Source organism: Cherax quadricarinatus, chromosome 4, assembly GCF_038502225.1.
Source record: "Cherax quadricarinatus isolate ZL_2023a chromosome 4, ASM3850222v1, whole genome shotgun sequence".
Classification (NCBI taxonomy): domain Eukaryota; kingdom Metazoa; phylum Arthropoda; class Malacostraca; order Decapoda; family Parastacidae; genus Cherax; species Cherax quadricarinatus.
The window spans coordinates 73753459-73774397 of record NC_091295.1 but is presented as its reverse complement, the minus strand read 5'-3'; the positions used below and the strand labels follow the sequence as shown (position 1 = coordinate 73774397).

General features: G+C 39.0%; 1 protein-coding gene across 4 annotated transcripts in view; it reads right to left on the bottom strand.

Moving 5' to 3' along the window:
• Positions 1–4808: 4808 nt before the first annotated feature.
• LOC128684322 (E3 ubiquitin-protein ligase RAD18-like) overlaps positions 4809–20939 on the bottom strand; it is a 42534-nt gene continuing 26403 nt past the window's right edge. For all 4 annotated transcript variants that reach the window (XM_070097978.1, XM_070097985.1, XM_070097969.1 and 1 more), the window contains exons 11-13: positions 19840–20457; positions 18036–18280; positions 4809–7770 (exon numbers count right to left, since the gene is read on the bottom strand). In XM_070097978.1, the coding sequence (XP_069954079.1) occupies positions 7651–7770; positions 18036–18280; positions 19840–20457 (983 nt within the window). In that variant the 3' untranslated portion in view covers positions 4809–7650. The remainder of the gene's footprint in view (positions 7771–18035; positions 18281–19839; positions 20458–20939) is intronic.

The following is a 20939-nucleotide window of genomic DNA, read 5'->3' as shown; positions in this document are numbered from 1 at the left end:
CTGTACAACAGCTTCGGGTCAGTCTTTACTTTTGATGCTATGTCATTTTCATATTGTCTCTGAGCCTCCCTTCTTATCTGTGCATATTCGTTTCTGGCTCTTCGGCTGATTTCTTTATTTTCCTGAGTTCTCTGTCTTCTGTACCTTTTCCATTCTCTAGTACACCTAGTTTTTGCCTCCCTACACCTTTGGGTGAACCAAGGACTCGTTCTGTTCTTCCCATTATTTCTGTTTCCCTTGGGAACAAACCTCTCCTCTGCCTCCTTGCATTTTGTTGCTACATAGTCCATCATTTCTTGTACTGGTTTTCCTGTCAGTTCCCTCTCCCACTGAATGTCTTGAAGGAAGTTCCTCATGCCTGAGTAGTTCCCCCTTTTGTAGTTTGGTTTTTCCCAGCCTATTCCTGCTACTCTCTCCACTTGGAGCTCAACTATGTAGTCGAAGCACAGAACCACATGATCACTAGCTCCCAGGGGCCTTTCATACATGATACCCTCGATGTCCGAACTACTCATGGTGAATACAAGGTCCAACCTTGCTGGTTCATCCTCTCCTCTCTCTCTGGTAGTGTCTCTAACATGTTGATGCATGAGGTTCTCCAGTACCACATCCATCATCTTGGCTCTCCATGTTTCGGGACCCCCATGGGGCTCCAGGTTTTCCCAGTCAATCTCCTTGTGATTGAAATCACCCATAACTAGTAACTTTGTTTCCCCCATGTGTGCTCTCCTGGCCACCTCGGCTAGTGTGTTGATCATTGCTCTGTTGCTCTCATCGTATTCTTCTCTTGGCCTCCTGCAGTTCTGTGGTGGGTTGTACATTACTGCAATTATCACCTTATGTCCCTCAGACTGGATTGTTCCTACTAAGTAGTCCCTTTCGCCCATGCCATCCATTCCTTCCATTTTCTCAAAACCCCACTGGTTTTTAATGAGCAGTGCAACTCCTCCTCCCCCTCTCCTCCCTCTGTCTTTCCTGAAGATTTGATATCCGGATGGAAAGATTGAATCTGTTATTATTCTGGTGAGTTTTGTTTCTGTGAGTGCTATTATGTCTGGGGATGTCTCTTTGATTCTTTCGTGCCACTCCTCATACTTGTTTGTTATTCCATCTGCATTTGTATACCACACCTTCAACTTCTTTTCTAAGACTGTGGTCTGGGAAGTATATTGGGGTTGGGGAAGTGGGAGACCTGGTAAGGAACTATGGGTTGTTGCTGTGGGGGTGAAGTTTGTAATGTAGTGGGTGGGGGCATTGGATGTGGCATGGGTGTTTTGATTTAGAGTGTTTGGTTGCACTGGGGTTGACCTGGTTGGGAGGCTTCTATAGAAAGTTGTGAGGGAGGCTGTATTAGATCTTCTTCCTGGGTCTGGGATCTCCTGTCTGTCTTCTGTATGTGTGTGTGTGTGTGTGTGTGTGTGTGTGTGTGTGTGTGTGTGTGTGTGTGTGTGTGTGTGTGTGTGTGTGTGTGTGTGTGTGTGTGTGTGTGTGTGTGTGTGTGTGTGTGTGTGTGTGTGTGTGTGTGTGTGTGTGTGTGTGTGTGTGTGTGTGTGTGTGAATTTGTATATGTGTGTGTGTGTGTGTCTCAACAATCAATATTTGCACCAATAACTCACTACAGTTGTGACCGGGTGTGGAAGTGTGAATTGCTCATTACTCTATAATTTGTTCATGATTGTAGCCGTGTATAAACGTAAGTAACCATTCTTACAGTATTCATTACCTTTGTAACTTGTGAGTTCATTACCTTGTACCTAGTTCAGCCATCAAAACTTTGGGGGCCCAGTCCCTGGACCCATTACGTACCTCTGCAATCTGTAAATACCTTTGTAACTTGTCATGATTGTGACTAGACCTACCTGGAGTTCATTACCATTGTAAATTGTGAATTCATTACCTCTGTAACTTGCTCAGCTATCAAAACTTTGGAGTCCAGTCCCTGGACCAATTATGTACCTCTGTAATCTTTTGACTACCGCCCACAAGATGGGTATGGGGTGCATAATAAACATATTAAACTAAAAACAGCATTTAGTAACTTACCACCTATTCCATATACTTGCAACATCTGCCACATTGCTCCTCTATCCACTCTATCATATGCCTTTTCTAAATCCATAAATGCAATAAATACTCACTTGTGCTAAATTGTTATATGTTTACAATAATGTTTTTACCACTGAATATATCATTGCTTAGTTAATCTTAAGTTAATTTTAAGCCTGCCCATAATGCTCTGCATACAAGGGACTTTGGCATGTTGCACTGTAATAACTGTATTCCTTTGTACTTCACTGTATCATGTTCAAATTAATAAATAAACAAATAAATAAAGAAAGCGACAGAGACGATCTTCCAACAAGGGCCCACAAGGGAGAGCTAGAGGCACGTCTTGCTTAGAAGAACGTCGAACAGACAAGAGGCAAGCGCAGGCCAGGCAGACTACTCCAGGCAAGGTGTGATCACCCCCAACCCTGATCACGTGACTCTCCATGGACTGCTGCTGCCTAGCAACATACAAGCCGGCAGCGTAACGAGCGGAGAGAAAACACAGTAGTTAGACAATGTTGTCAGCTACTTAACACTGGAACTATGAGCACTGAATAATATATAAATGTTACATCCTACCTAATGAATATAACTAAGTCAAATAATAATATAAAGCAATATATTTATGATTTAGCTATTATCGCAAATATAAAATTATATGAACAGGTAATATACATTATATACAGGGGTCACAATATGTGTATTATACAGTGTTGTATTGTGTGTATTGCAGTGTTGTAGTGTGTGTATTATAGTGCTGTATTGTGTGAATTATACATTGTTGTATTGTGTGAATTATACAGTGTAGTATTGTGTGAATTGTATATATCGTATTGTATGTTATTTTATTCATGGGGAAGGGTAAGCCCGTCGGGGTCATACAGCAGCCGGGGAATGGGAGGCAGTCAAATTTTGATCTGAGGAGGATAACTCCCATTCCTTGGATCAAAAGATCTCCTTCCTTGGCCTGTCGGAGACAGTCAAGACAGTCAGGGAGACAGTCTGGGAGACAGGGAGACAGTCAATGCAGTCAGGGAGACAGACAGTCAGGGAAACAGTCTGGGAGACAGTCAGTGCAGTCAGGGAGACAGTCCTCAAGGCTGCCAGTTAAAACTGTCATCTCACTCAGTCAGCAGCAGCCTCACCTGCTGCTAACCACCACACTTTGTTAACCTCCTCTTCTTCCTCTTTTTCACCTTCTTAATAATAATAATAATAATAATCTTTATTTGAACATGATACAACTTATACAGACCATAGTTGACATCAATGACATATTACTATATAGAAAGCCCATTGTTATGCTGAGCATTTTGGGCAAATTAGGTCAGTTTTACCCCAGGATGTGACTCACACCAGTTGACTAACACCCACTTACCCTTTTTACTGATGGGTGAACATAAACAACAGGTGTTTACCTGGAGTTTACCTGGAGAGAGTTCCGGGGGTCAACGCCCCCGCGGCCCGGTCTGTGACCAGGCCTCCTGTGTAAGAAAACACGCCCAATGTTTCCTCCCTCACCAGGAATCGAACCCAGACCCTCACTGTGTGAAGCGAGAGCTTTGCCAACCTGGCCACGAGCCATCTTATAAGCAGGGTAGTATAGTAGCCTGGAACCTAACTTGCTGTATATGAGGGGCCCTACAGTAACCTGGAACCTAATTTTCTGTATAAGTGGTTCCCTACAGTAGCCTGGAATTGAACCTGCTGTATAAGCAGGGAACTATAGTAACCTGGAACCTGATCTTCTGTATAAGCGGTTCCCTACAGTAGCCTGGAACTGAACCTGCTATATAAGCAAGGCCCTACAGTAACCTGGAACCTAATCTCCTGTATAAGTGGTTCCCTACAGGAGCCTGGAATTGAACCTGCTGTATAAGCAGGGCCCTACAGTAACCTGCAACCTGATCTCCTGTATAAGTGGTTCCCTACAGTAGCCTGGAATTGAACCTGCTGTATAAGCAGGGCCCTACAGTAACCTGGAACCTAATCTTCTGTATAAGTGATTCCCTACAGTAGGCTGGAATTGAACCTGCTGTATAAGCAGGGCCCTACAGTAACCTGGAACCTAATCTTCTGTATAAATGGTTCCCTACAGTAGCCTGGAATTGAACCTGCTGTATAAGCAGGGCCCTACAGTAACCTGGAACCTAATCTCTTGTATAAATGGTTCCCTACAGTAGCCTGGAATTGAAACTGCTGTATAAGCAGGGCCTACCTTTAGTTCAAAGCCTATTGACTATATGAGTATTATTAAGGCTGCATGAAACCTGTACACCACCCTAGACTGTACATATACTAAGTGGTAAACCAACAAGGCTTACATCAAAACATATACACCTTTCAGTGAATATATCTTTGTCCCAAGGAAGGGCAAATTTATTAACATTGTAAAATAGTTCAAAAAATACTTATAAATCATTTGAAGAGTACAATAAAACTAAGAGATTTGGTTTTATGACCGAAGATTAATGTATTTTTAGTCAAAATATTTTAATTTTAGTGGTAAGCCGGAAATAGTCCAAAAAATGTAAATTATCATTAGTTTCAGTTAAAAGTGCAACAATCAACATATTTTAGCTAAAAATGTGTATTGTCAAAAAAAAATCCAACAACTCTGAATCACCGAAATATTCAGTAATAAAATATATATTTTAATGGACTTTTCATGTGATTTTTTAAAAATATGTAAAATATTTAAAAATGTAGAAAATTTTTGGAATGTGTTAGCAAGTCAAAAGGGATAAGTTAAACAGCACTGTAGATACTGATACATAATTTATTAATTAGATGTATATTATATCTTCATTATTGCCCTTCTTGTTAAAGGTATTAGCCAAGAACTGACTAATGCACAACAATCATTATTTAGTAATATGTATAATAAAAATAATATTTATGTGAGTGGTGACAAGTGGTTTTTGAGATTTGATGTTCTGTAAGTTTGAGCAAGGTAACATTTATGAAATGACTCGGGCAAACCAGTTATTCAGGCTCAAGTTCTGTACTCCGTTGGAATGGACATTAGTTCGGACGGAGTCACCTGAATTGTGATGTCTTGATTCGTGACACGTTGCAAACAAATCACAGTATGGGTGGGGATTGAACTTGCGGCAAGTGAGTTTTACAAATCGCCGTGAGTTCAATCCCCACCCATACCGTGGGATGTCTTGATTTCTGTCAAGACCTCTATGAAAAGTGTGATAATGACTCTTTCTATGGGTCACACTACCTTCAGAAGATGGCCAAAGTGTGAAACTTGTGAGGAAATGGTAATTCAGCACTACAAAGTACAGGGGGCATAAGCCCAGAGTAAAAGATCCGTGGATCTGTGGACCATAGAGGGCAATTACCTGTATACAGAAAGATGAACTAGCACAAAAATAATATGCCTTAAGGATTTAATTTTTCATCGAGAAACTTTTACAAATGTGTATTGCACAAGTAACCAGTTAGTAATTGGATATCACTGGGATGACACAATATGTAAGAGTACACCAACTCTACCAGTGCAAAAAGTATAAAATGATGAAATAGATCTTTCAAACTTAAAACAACTTCCATCAGTACCATAATGAAAGATTACATGAATGAGGATGCTTCAAACAGGACCCGGCTCATTTATATGAACCAACTATACCACCACTATAATTCCTCAGTGAGAGTGGATCCCAAGTGCAGCTTAAAATTGTGTATAGTTGAACATAATAACAAAATGTAAATTAGCTATTAAGAAAGAATATTGTGATCAGGTATGATCACAATATGCAAAATAATCCAGGACATAGACAGGACAGATAAAGAAAGGCTTTGTACCACAGAAGCAACTAAAACAGATAGGTGGAAACTACACATCCAAATAAACTACACATACAATATATGAAAACAGTTTTTAACCATTAGTGGGAAAAAGAAGCAGAGCAATTTAGGTAATGAAGTAAAGGTGTTTTTTCTGACAGTAGAGCTTAGTATATAAAGTGGATTTATAAGTAGATGATAAAACTATTTTGTGTGAGCTGGTTGAAAATTAAGAAACATGGCCAAAACAAGAACTTGCTACCCACACAAACAAATATTTACAGAAAATTTGTAACATTTTTCAACAATTATGATCTACCATAAATTTTATTCAAAGTAACTAATAAAATGTGTAATAAAAAGTTCTCTGTACAGGTGCTCATCCGCTTATGATGGTTCAACCTACAATATTTTGACTTTACAATGGTGAAAAGGCAATTAATTACTTTGGAGATGAAACTTAAGATAATTACTCAGCATGAAGGCAACAAGTCTGTAACTTGTATTCCTATATTTACTTTTCAATGCTGGTATTTGGTTAGTTACAGTAATTAATTGTCAATTTGCTTATTCAGTGACAGTAGTTATTTATTTACTTATTTATTTATCATGTATTCATATTCGACTTACGGTATTTTCAACTTAGGATGTGTTTGTTGGAATGTAACCCCATCGTAAGTCGAGAAGCACTTGTATACTGTACAGCTGAGAAGACACTGGTGAAGACTAACCAAACATGGACGAGAAGGTAACGACTAACAAAAATACAAGAGGAAAGTAATGGTAGATACAAGGTTGTCATGCACTGACCAAGAGCTACTGTATAGCTACCTGCATATTTTCTTATTCTTTCAACAAACCGACCATATCCCACCAAGGCAGGATGGCCCAAAAACAAAAACAAAAGTTTCTCTATTTAACTTTAGTACAGCCTCTCGTCACTTAACGATGAAGTTCCGTTCCTGAGACCACATCGTTAAACGAATTGGTCACTAAGTGAGGAGCATACTATAATGGTAGTGAGTTTGTCAACCATCTTTGATATTGTTTTAATGTCACCTTTGCACCATTTATAACATTTCAAGTATATTTTTAAATGTTCATGCAGTAGTGTACTGTATACTGAAATAAACAGAATAGAAGAAATCAGCTCTAATATGCATTATTTAGGTATGAATAATGGTCAGAGAGCCCATCACAAGTCCGAGGCGTCGGTAAACGAGTACGTCGCTAAGCGAGGAGAGGCTGTAATGTATGCAGGAGAAAGAGTTACTAGCACCTTGCTCCCGGCATTTTAGTAACCTCTTACAACATGCATGGCTTGAGGAAGAACTCTGTTCCACTTTCCCATGGAGACCTGTGTATTTATCAGTTTTATAAAAAGGGCAAAACCAAGAATTTACAAACTGATAAAAGAACACTGAAAAACTGTAGATTAAAAAAATTTGAATAATACTTTATGAAGATTTTGCATTAGGGTATCTTTAATTAAACATTAATATACGTACAATGGTTAATTTATTACTTTCCATATGTTACAATATTCCATGTAAACAACAATTTGTACTTCACAAGGACCTGTAATCTCATGACAAATCCAAAAAAAAATTTCTCATGGGGAAGAACTGTACAGGAAATCAATATGAAGAATTCATATTTAAAAGTTGTTTACAGATGCTTGAGCTTTATTAATTTTTTTGGCCAAAATATAACTGATTTAGGCCATGAAGAAGAGGAGAGGGTAAATTGTCCATTTTAATAAGGCACTACTTCAATTATATTTTTTTCTCAAAATTTAAAGATTCACTGCTTTTTCTTTTTTTTTCCCTTCTTTGATGGCATCACCTCTTGACTGGGCGTCCGTTTTCGAGCTGACCGCCTAGTTTTACGTTTTGGAACTTCAAAATCCACATCCTCATATTCCTGAAAGACAATACATCCAAGCTTGTAATATGAACTGGAGAAATTTATTATTAAGTTTATGAGCGTGCGCTTAACTCCATAAGAAAAATAAAGCAGTTGGAGAAATGGAAGGCAGTGTCAATCCAAGGAAAGGGAAGACTGGTCCAGGTGATAATGATTCCTTATTATCACCTGGACAGACAAAACAGTTAACTTATTTACTTAGCATATGTAAAATATCCCATTATAAGTAGCATTTTTGAAGAGCAGAAAGATATATAGGTTATAAAAGAAAGAGGAGACTAAACTCCCACAAGAAATCATACAGGGATTTCTGTTTGCTTTGACAAGACTGGAATGTCCATCAAGCAGATACAAACACTGAGAGAAATCTTAACTTGAAAAGGAGTTTTAAACACTGTACATTAAGGCATTGGAATCTTTATGCTATTAATCTTAAGCTTTGCAAATCAATGATGGGTATCATAATGTAAACATTACAGAGTACTGGACTGTATTTTATTCTGCCAACACAACCATCATCATCTCAAGATTCCCCAACAAAATCCACAGAAGAGCCATAATCTTCCACCTAGGTCATGTAACCTCACATCCCCAACTCACTGCAGCACATTTATCTTCTGGAAGTCTGGGTATATAATGTCTTCAATGACTGGTTTTCAGGAGTGTATAAGCCAAGTCATACAAAGGTTTACTGTACTGTACTAGATGCTATTGATTCTGTAGGTAGAAAATGTTAATATCATCATCCACAGGATTCCTGTTTCCACTCTTATGGGGCGAGGGACTTGGTCAGAGTTTAATCCGTTCCACGACCTTGCTCGCAACTGGATTTGCTCGTTGGCAGTCAATTTTCCTCATTTAATTTAATTGAAATGCAATTAATCCGTTCCAGTGGAATTCTGTACTTCAATAATTTCGCTAATATCAACTCTACGGCTTATTTATCTATCTCACTTCATCTAATATGACATAATATACAAAATATAAATAACATAGAAACCTGATATATACTCTAAAATGAATAAAATATGTCATTCATGTAGTGGTATGGGCGGTGTCGGCGGTGGACGAGAGTTTGTCTGGACACCGGGCAAAATACTTCATGAATAATTTCGCTAATATCATCTATACTGCTTATTTATCCATCACAGTTCATCTACTATGACATAACAAACAATATGAATAATATAGAAACATGATATATACTCTAGAATGAATAAAATATGTCATTCATGTAGTGGTATGGGCGGTGTCGGCGGTGGACGAGAGTTTGTCTGGACACCGGGCAAAATACTTCATGAATAATTTTGCTAATATCATCTATACGGCTTATTTATATATCACAGTTCATCTAATATGACATAACAGGCAATATAAATAACATAGAAACACGATATATACTCTAGAATGAATAAAATACGTGTATGTCATTATGTAACAGGTGGAGTCGGCCACAACCGCTCCTCTTTGTTGTGGTAAACACTGCCATCTAGTGACGGCCTTTTGAAGCCGTCTATTATTATAATTGTTATATGTAGTACATTATTATTATATTTTTTTTTTTCAACAAACCGGCCGTATCCCACCAAGGCAGGGTGGCCCCCCCCCCAAAAAAAAAAAAGTTTCTCTTTTTAAATTTAGTAATTTATACAGGAGAAGGGGTTACTAGCCCCTTGCTCCTGGCATTTTAGTCGCCTCTTACAACACGCATAGCTTACGGAGGAAGAATTCTGTCCCACTTCCCCATGGAGATAAGAGGAAATAAACAAGAACAAGAACTAGTAAGAAAATAGAAGAAAACCCAGAGTGGTGTGTATATATATATGCTTGTACATGTATGTGTAGTGTGACCTAAGTGTAAGTAGAAGTAGCAAAACGTACCTGAACCTTGCATGTTTATGAGACAAAAAAATGGACGCCAGCAATCCTACCATCATGATTATTATATATGTATTATTATTATACATATTATATTATTATTATTATTATTATTATTGTGTTATAGTACATGTACTATTATTATTATATGTATTGTTATTATTCGTATTATTATTATTATACATACAGTGGTCCCTCAATAATCGTAGTTCGCGAGAGTCGTAGATTTCGGAAATCATAGCGATATTTTCGTATAAACATGGGCTCGCTAATCGTAGATTGACTTGTGAATAGTAGGTCGCCCGGGATGCATACTCACGGTGTGAGCCGGGGCGGCCTCCCTACCCAGCCAGTCTGGCATTGTTTACCAGTGAGCGAAGGTCCCCTCACGTGCTCCTACGAAATACTCATTTTAGTGCTTGCAAGTACTAAGTAAGCTATCATGGCTCCAAAGAATGCTCCTAGTGCCAAGCCTTTGGTAAAGACGGTGAGAAATACGAATGAATTTAAGAAAAACATCACTGAACAATATGAAAGTGGCTTAAGTGCATCCGAACTGGCCAGGATGTATAACAAACCCTACACAACCATATGTTCCATTGTGGCCAAGAAAAAGGAAATCAAGGATGCTGTAGTTGCAAAGGGGGCAAATATGCTGACAAAAATGAGATCACCAGTACTCAAAGATGTTGAGAAGTTATTATTAGTGTGGATAAACGAGAAACAATTAGCAGGAGATAGTCTTATGACGTCGATTATTTGTGAAAAGGCTAGGCAGTTGCATGACGATCTGGTAAAGAAATTGCCTGCAAACAGTGGTGATGTGAGTGAATTTAAGGCCAGCAAAGGTTGGTTTGAGAGATTTAAGTTCGGACCACAAAGTGGCTGAAAAATATGTGCATGAATTCAAGGAGTACACAGAGGCTGAAGGACTGAAACCTGAACAACTGTTCAATTGTGACAAAGCAGGTCTCTTTTGGAAGAAAATGCCAAAGAGGACCTACATTACACAGGAGGAAAAGGCACTGCCAGGACACAAGCCTATGAAAGACAGGCTGACATTCATGTTCTGTGCTAATGCTAGTGGGGATTTCAAAGTGAAGCCGTTACTAGTGTACCATTCTGAAAATCCCAGAGTGTTCAGGAAAAACAATGTTATGAAGAGTAAATTGTGTGTGTTTTGGAAATTAATAGTAAGGCATGGGTCACGAGGGAAATTTTCGTCGAGTGGTTCAATGAAGTGTTTGGCCCTAGTGTGAAGAATTACCTCCTGGAAAAGAAATTGGATCTCAAGTGCCTCCTAGTAATGGACAATGCACCTGCTCATCCTCCAAACTTGGATGACCTAATTTTCGAGGAGTTTGGGTTCCTCACAGTAAAGTTCTTGCCCCCGAATTCCACTCCTCTCCTCCAGCCCATGGACCAGCAGGTCATTGCAAACTTTAAAAACTCTACACCAAAGCAATGTTTCAAAGGTGCTTGAATGTGGCCTCAGACACTCACTTGACCCTAAGAGAATTTTGGAGAGAACACTTCAGCATCCTCAATTGCATAAGCCTTATAGGTAAGGCTTGGGAGGGAGTGACTACCAGGACTTTGAACTCTGCTTGGAAAAAATTGTGGCCAGACTGTGTCGACAAGAGGGATTTTGAAGGGTTTGGGACTGGCCCTGATGAGCCTATGTCTATTGTTAAATCTATTGTGGCACTGGGGAATTCCATGGGGTTGGATGTGAGTTTGGAGGATGTGGAAGAGTTGGTGGAAGGCCACAATGAAGAGCTCACCACTGAGGAGCTGCAAGAGCTTCAGCAGGAAGAGCAACAGATTGCAGCTCAGCATCTTGCTGCAGAGGAGGAGGAAGAGAGATGGAAGAAGTTGCCTTCTTCAGAAATTAAGGAGATTTTTGCAATGTGGGGTAAGATGGAAAGATTTATGGAGAAACATCACCCTGACAAGGCTGTTGCAAGCCATGTTGGCAACATGTACAGTGACAAAGTCTTGGGCCATTTTAGGAAAGTGTTAAAGAGACGCCAGAAACAGAGCTCTCTGGACAGTTATTTTGCGAGACAGGACTCCAGTGACTTTCAAGCTGGTCCTAGTGGCATTAAGTAACAGAGAAGAGAAGGAACCCCAGAAAAGCAATTGGTACCTGAGGTGTTGCTGGAAGGGGATTCCCCTTCCAAACTATAAACAATCCACTCTCCTCCTCCAGTCTCCCATACACTAAGAAGAATCTCCAATAAAAGTAAGTGTTATGCTGTTAATGTTTCATTCATCATTTCCCATTGTATTGTTTATGTACTACATCTATATTTCATATAAAAAAAATTTTTGTTTTAATACTTCTGGGTGTCAGGAAAGGATTAATTGTATTTGCATTATTTCTTATGGGGAAAATTCATTTGAAAATCGTAGATTTCGATAATAGTAGCTCCTCCAGGAACGGATTAAATACGATAAACGAGGGACCACTGTATTATTATTATTATTATCATCGTTATTATTATTATTATTATTATTATTATATAAATTATTTGTAATTTTTATTCACACAAAAAATATAAGATTCACTGTTTGTTTACTCTGAAACAGCCAAGCAATGGACCATTTCTCCTAGGTTGAGCTCAATTTCAAGGCACTTTTCGTCATGAAAGCAATCAAAATCATATCTATTTCTGTAATATATCTTCCATTCTATCAAATGAGACCAAAAAAACAAGAATACAACCATAAAAACCATTTGAAATTACCGCTAAGGGGTGGCTAATTGCTGAGAAGTGAACTCCATTATTTATGCTTAGATTTCTTTCATTATTATTATTTTTTTTTTTCAACAAGTCGGCCGTCTCCCACCGAGGCAGGGTGACCCAAAAAAGAAAAAATCCCCAAAAAGAAAATACTTTCATCATCATTCAACACTTTCACCACACTCACACATTATCACTGCTTTTGCAGAGGTGCTCAGAATACAACAGTTTAGAAGCATATACGTATAAAGATACACAACATATCCCTCCAAACTGCCAATATCCCAAACCCCTCCTTTAAAGTGCAGGCATTGTACTTCCCATTTCCAGGACTCAAGTCCGACTATATGAAAATAACCGGTTTCCCTGAATCCCTTCACTAAATAATACCCTGCTCACACTCCAACAGATCGTCAGGTCCCAAGTATCATTCGTCTCCATTCACTCCTATCTAACACGCTCATGCACGCTTGCTGGAAGTCCAAGCCCCTTGCCCACAAAACCTCCTTTACCCCCTCTCTCCAACCCTTTCGAGGACGACCCCTACCTCGCCTTCCTTCCCCTATAGATTTATATGCTTTCCATGTCATTCTACTTTGATCCATTCTCTCTAAATGACAAAACCACCTCAACAACCCTTCTTCTGCCCTCTGACTAATGCTTTTATTAACTACACACCTTCTCGTAATTTCCACACTCCGAATTTTCTGCATAATATTTACACCACACATTGCCCTTAGACAGGACATCTCCACTGCTTCCAACCATCTCCTCGCTGCTGCATTTACCACCCAAGCTTCACATCCATATAAGAGTGTTGGTACTACTATACTTTCATACATTCCCTTCTTTGCCTCCATAGATAACGTTTTTTGACTCCACATATACCTCAACACACCACTCACCTTTTTTCCCTCATCAATTCTATGATTAACCTCATCCTTCATAAATCCATCCACCGACACGTCAACTCCCAAGTATCTGAAAACATTCACTTCTTCCATACTCCTCCTCCCCAATTTGATATCCAATTTTTCTTTATCTAAATCATTTAATACCCTCATCACCTTACTCTTTTCTATGTTCACTTTCAACTTTCTACCTTTACACACATTCTCAAACTCATCCACTAACCTTTGCAATTTTTCTTTAGACTCTCCCATAAGCACAGTATCATCAGCAAAAAGTAACTGTGTCAGTTCCCATTTTGAATTTGATTCCCCATAATTTAATCCCACCCCTCTCCTGAACACCCTAGCATTTACTTCTTTTACAACCCCATCTATAAATATAAATATCCATATACTTGCAACATCTGCCACATTGCTCCTCTATCCACTCTATCATATGCCTTTTCTAAATCCATAAATGCAATAAAAACTTCCCTACCTTTATCTAAATACTGTTCACATATATGCTTCAATGTAAACACTTGATCTACACATCCCCTACCCACTCTGAAGCCTCCCTGCTCATCCGCAATCCTACATTCTGTCTTACCTCTAATTCTTTCAATTGTAACTCTACCGTACACTTTTCCTGGTATACTCAGTAAACTTATTCCTCTATAATTTTTACAATCTCTTTTGTCCCCTTTCCCTTTATATAAAGGGACTATACATGCCAACAAGACTAGAAAACACACTTGACCTTATCTTCACAAATAATGAGGACCTGATAAGAGACATAAGAATATCAAAAACAACTAATTCCGATCACAATCTAATCGAAGTCCAGACGTACATGCATAGGGGTCCTGAACAGCAGAATGCATGTACCGGTGAAGGTGTCTTCACAAAATACAATTTCAACAACAAGAACATCAACTGGGACCAGGTAAACCATGTCCTAAACGAAACATGTTGGGAAGATGTCTTAAATGACATGGACCCAAACCAGTGCCTTGAAAGGATCAACTTCCTGGTAGCCGAAGCATGTTCTAGGCATATTCCCCTAAGAAAGAAGAAGAGCAGGAGTAAACTGGAGAGAAAAAGACGCTCCCTCTACAGAAGACGACGAAGAGTCACTGAGCTCCTCAGGAGTGCTAGAATATCTGATACACGAAAGGAGGCGCTGACCAGGGAAGTGGAAACTATCGAACTTAAGCTAAATGACTCTTACAGGAACCAGGAGAGGCAGGAGGAGCTTAAAGCTATTAGTGAAATTGAAAGAAATTCAAAATATTTCTTTTCATATGCCAAAAACAAGGCAAATACCACATCTAGTATCGGGCCCTTACTCAGACAGGATGGGACTTACACAGACGACAACAAGGAAATGAGTGAAATATTGAAATCCCAGTACGACTCTGTGTTTAGTGAACCACTAATCGGTCTGAGGATCGACGACCCAAATGATTTCTTCATGAATGAGCCTCAAAACTCCATAAATGTATGCCAGATTTCCGACATTACCCTAACTCCGATAGATTTCGAAAAAGCCATTGACAACATGCCTATGCACTCAGCCCCGGGCCCAGACTCGTGGAACTCTGTTTTCATTAAGAACTGCAAGAAACCCCTCTCGTGTGCCCTAAGTACACTATGGAGGAGGAGCTTGGACATGGGTGAGATTCCACAGTCACTTAAAACAACGGATATAGCCCCGCTCCATAAAGGTGGCAGCAAAGCATTAGCTAAGAACTATAGACCAATAGCTCTGACGTCCCACATCATAAAAATCTTTGAAAGAGTGCTAAGAAGCAGGATTGCAAATCACCTGGATTCCCAAAATCTGCACAATCCAGGGCAACATGGGTTCAGGGCAGGTCGCTCCTGCCTCTCACAACTACTGGATCACTATGACATGGCCTTGGATGCACTGGAAGAAAATCAGAATGCAGATGTAATATACACAGACTTTGCAAAAGCATTTGACAAATGCGATCATGGTGTAATAGCCCATAAAATACGTGCTAAAGGAATAACTGGGAAAGTGGGGAGATGGATCTTCAACTTCCTAACAAATCGAACACAAAGAGTAGTGGTCAACAGAGTTAAATCGGAGGCTGCCATAGTGAAGAGCTCTGTTCCACAAGGCACAGTACTCGCCCCCATCTTATTCCTTATCCTCATATCAGACATAAACAGAGATATACACCACAGCACCGTATCATCCTTTGCGGATGATACTAGGATCTGCATGAGGCTGTCATCTGCTGAGGACGCGGTTAACCTCCAAGAAGATATAAACAAAGTTTTCCAGTGGGCGACGGTAAACAATATGATGTTCAATGAGGACAAATTCCAACTACTCCGTTATGGAAAACTGGAAGAGATAATAACTAGAACAGAGTATACTACTGACTCCGGCCATACAATAGAGCGGAAAAATAATGTAAGGGACCTGGGAGTAGTAATGTCTGAGGATCTCACTTTCAAGGATCACAACAGTGCCACGATCGCACGTGCAAAGAAAATGATAGGATGGATAATGAGAACTTTCAAAACGAGAGATGCCAAGCCCATGATGATCCTTTTCAAATCACTTGTTCTCTCTAGGCTGGAATACTGCTGTACATTAACATCTCCATACAAAGCAGGTGAAATCGCAGATCTAGAGAGTGTACAGAGATCCTTTACTGCACGTATAAGTTCTGTCAAGCACCTTAACTACTGGGAACGCTTGAAAGCACTTGACTTGTACTCGTTGGAACGCAGGAGGGAGAGATATATCATAATCTACACTTGGAAAATCTTGGAAGGAACGGTCCCAAATCTGCACACAGAAATCACTCCCTACGAAAGTAAAAGACTGGGCAGGCGATGCAAAATGCCGCCAATAAAAAGTAGGGGCGCCATTGGTACACTAAGAGAAAACACCATAAGTGTCCGGGGCCCAAAACTGTTCAACAGCCTCCCATCAAGCATTAGGGGAATTGCCAATAAACCCCTGGCTGCCTTCAAGAGAGAGCTGGACAGATACCTAAAGTCAGTGCCGGATCAGCCGGGCTGTGGCTCGTACGTCGGACTGCGTGCGGCCAGCAGTAACAGCCTAGTTGATCAGGCCCTGATCCATCGGGAGGCCTGGTCGTGGACCGGGCCGCGGGGGCGTTGATCCCCGGAATAACCTCCAGGTAACCTCCAGGTATGCTCTCCGCCAATCCCTAGGTACCTTCCCCTCTTTCATACATTTATTAAACAAAAGTACCAACCTGCTTTTAACATTTCTGTCATGATCGCATTATTATTATTATTATGTAAATAATTTGTAATTTTTATTCACACAAAAAATATAAGATTTACTGTGACGTTATTTGTTTACGCAAACAGCCAAGCAATGGACCATTTCTCCTAGGTTGAGCCCTATTTCAAGATACTTTTTGTCATGAAAGCAATCAAAATCATATCTATTTCTGTAATATATATTTCATTCTATCAAATGAGACCAAAAAACGAGAATACAACCATAAAAACCATTCGAAATTACCACTAAGGGCTGGCTAATTGCTGAGAAGTGAACTCCATTATTTATGCTTAGATTTCCTTCATTTTTGGTGTATGTTAAGAAGCATCTTTCCATCATACATTGCCCAAGTTTCAATAAGATAGTCCAACAAACAACTGAGATACAATTCCCGAGATCAAAAGCAAGAGCCCCTCACCAGTGTCAAGAAACCTGCTTTGAGGTCTGCTCGCTTGTGGAAATTTTGCTCGCGTATGGAAGCAAAAAATCGACCCATCTACTGCTCATATTTGGAAAAACTCGCACGTGGACACGCTCGCAAGTAGAGGTTCCACTGTATAAGTTAACAAATAACTACTGTCCTAGGTAGTAGGTTGATAAACAGCAACCGCCCAGGGAGGTACTACCATCCTACCAAATGAGTGTAAAACGAAAGCCTGTAAATGTTTTACATGATGGTAGGATTGCTGGTGTCTTTTGTCTGTTTCATAAACATGCAAGATTTCAGGTACATATTGCTACTTGTACTTACACTTAGGTCACACTACACATACATGTACAAGCATATATATACATACGCCTATGGGTTTTCTTCTATTTTCTTTCTAGTTCTTGTTCTTGTCTATTTCCTCTTATCTCCATGGGAAAGTGGGACAGAATTCTTCCTCCATAAGCCAAGCGTGTCGTAAGAGGCGACTAAAATGCCGGGAGCAAGGGGCCAGTAACCCCTTCTCCTGTATATATTACTAAATTTAAAAGGAGGAAGTTTCATTTTTACTTTTGGGCCACCCTGCCTCGGTGGGATATGGCTGGTACATTGAAAGAAGAAGAAATAATTACTGTCACTGAATAAGTAAATGAACAAATAATTACTGTAACTAAATACCAGTACTGGAAAGTAAATAAATGAATACTACAAGTTACAAACTTGCTGCCTTCATGCTGGGTAATTATCTCAAGTTTCACCACCATAAGGTCAAAATATCCTAAGCTGAGGAGCACCAGTAGTGCATTAATACAATGTCAGTCTCCATAAAATTATATCTTTTACTTCTTTTTTTCAACAAACCAGCCGTTTCCCACCAAGGCAGTGTGGACCTAAAAAAACACAAAAGCTTCTCTTTTTAATTTTAGTAATGTATAAAGGAGAATGGGTTAATAAAATTATATAATATTGCAAATTATATAATCCTAGGTTACATTAATACAATGTACACCAGGAGACAATCATACCAAGGTTTGTGATAATTTTGAGGGAACATATTCTGGATCCCCTTGAGAGTCTGCACTTAGCAGCTGAGTGTCAACAATGAGGTCAGACTGATCAGGACAAGAAGTGGCTTTCTTGCTTCGAGTGGAATGTCTCCCAACCACAGGGCTCGGTGCTGTCCCACCTCGCTCCTCTACATCTTTCTCATGACAGGGTTCGGGTTGATGTGAAGGTATCGTCTCTTCATCATTATCCTCATTCAGTCTACCTAAAATTAAATAGTATGTATTATTTGCAAAACCATTTTCCAAACTTTCCATTTAATACAGTTGGGTCAATTTTCCCACTGCATGAGGCTAAAAATAAAAATTTAAAGTAATTCTGGTGTCACTGTATATTTGTCAGATTGTTTTCATACAATTAAGTAAAAAGATTCAAAGAAATGTGAATGATAACTTATAAAGTTTATTATTAATAGTCATATGGGGAACATCTTCTCTTAGATATATAAGAGACTGGACTATAATTTTTTTTTTTTTGTTTTAGGCCTAAATGTACAAGGGTTATGAAGATTCAGTTTCGAAAAATGAGATACAAATTCAAAGCTTTCACTCAGGACAGATCACACTTTTAACCCTTTCAGGGTCGAGACACCCTCTCCTAAACTTGTTCTCAGGGTTGAAAATTTTTCGGAAAAAAAATTATTTTTTCTTATGAAAAGATAAGAGAATCTTTTCCCGATCATAATGACACCAAAAGTATGAAATTTGATGGAAAACTTATGGAATTATGCTCTCGTGAAGTTAGCGGTCTCGACGATGTTTACACATTGGCGATTTCGCCCACTTTGAGCCCTATTTTTGGCCAATTCCAGTGTGCTAGTTGACAAAAATCATAACTACTTCGCTAGAACTCCATTTTTTCTATCGAATGAGTACAAGAAACCATCCATTTACTGATTTAAACTATCCAATAAAGTGGTCAGAAATTAGCAATTTTGCCAATTTCACACAAATTTCAGAAGATGCCAATTTCCAAAAAGGGTCCAGAATAAACAAGACAGACATTCCTGGCACTAAAATAACATTTCCTCTGTTCATTAGTCATGCCCCCAGGCCACTCTTACATTTCTTTTGCTTTCCACTTTGAATTTTTATTCTCACAAAAAATAGAAGATTTATTGCTATGCAGACTACTGCATTAGTGTAGAAATGGTATAAATAATATCAGCGCACTTGTAAAAGAATATTAGACTCGCCAGTTGACGTGTATTGGATGCTTGGCATGATTTGTTAACTTTTGAACTTTGGCAAAACTCGAACATTTCTGCTACTTTGAGCTCAATTTCAAGGTACTGTACTTTTCATTGTGAAACCAATCAAAATCATCTCAATTTCTGTAATATGCCTTCCATTCTATAAAATGAAACCAGGAAAACTAGAACAGAACCATAAATACCATACGAAAATACAGTGCAAAGTCGGTTTTAAACCAAAAACACGGTCAAATTTTTTTTTCTCATTACGCACTGTGTGCTGCAGGATTTTTTTATACTGTGCACACTGACCACATCGACTCATTCTTTCATATGTAGGCCTACCAGCTTTCTCTCGCTAGATTTGAAGGTGCTAGAATTTAGGCATACTAGTACATCAATAACCCTGGTGCGTAAGCCGTACTAATACATTGGAAACACTGAAAGGGTTAAATTTTATATAAAACATCAGAGGATAAACTAGCATGAACCATACATACTGGCCTGTATATAAGATCAACACATCAATAGGGAAGCCAAAAGAGGCATATGACAAATATTCTGGTACTGACTTGGGAGACTGGAGAGATACACTGGAGACAGAGGTTCACAGTCAAGCAGCAGACTCTCACTCTCGTTGCTACATGGTGAACTTGGGCTACACTGGAACATATCCGGGCTAGGTTTTACCTGCTCACTTACTTGAGTGGGCTTCATACACTGTTCTTCTGTTAGACAGCTTAAATATTTCACTTCCTCCTTCTCTTGCACTGTCACCACATCACAAGTGCTTTCTCTCCTCTGATCAGCTGTGCATAAAATTTCATTCCTCTCTACTTTATCACTATTTCCTCTATCAGTTAACCTTTTACTATTGATCAAATTATTATTTTTCTTGGGTCTTGTACTAATTGTGTTCATGGGAACTATATTTTCATTTCCATCATTAGTACTCAATTTTAGTTCCTCACCACTTTCAGTAACTCCACTTTTAATATTATCACTTTCATCCAGAAGTATATCTTTCAAGGCAATGTTCTTACTAGTTAAATTACCAACTATTTGTTCATTAGCTTCTTTTACATTCTCGACTGTATCTGCTGCTTTTGAGTCTCTCTTCTTTCTTTGATCTGTTTGCCTTCTTTGAACATCAGCAATAAGTTGAGCAAAGTGATCTCTGTTTTCCTTTACTGAAAAAAAAATAATTACCTATATATACAGAAAATCTGCAACTGCAATGGATGCCTCCTAAAGGAAGCTTAATCAAGAAATTCAATGCAAGTGTAATGAATCTGTCTGCAGGTAAAGCAAGGGAATTTGATTTTTTTTTCTTCAGAATATACCATATTTCACAGCTTATAAGACTTGTTTTAGTTTCAATGGCTCGGCGTTGGATGTAAATGGGAGAGCTACAGTCCACCCCAAACTTATAGCTCCCATCACTGACCTTCAATTTATAGGACACAGGGTGGTTTTTTGAAGACATTTTATGGACAAAAAAATGTCTAATAAGCTGAGAAATACGATAACTTCCAACAGAACTTGTTTCTAATACACATTTTTCCTTAGAAGCTGAGGAAGAGTAATGCTGACAGCCCTCAGACAGATGAAAGAGCACTGAAGTCTTGGCTTTTCACCAAATGTACATACTTTACACTTAAAATTAATTATG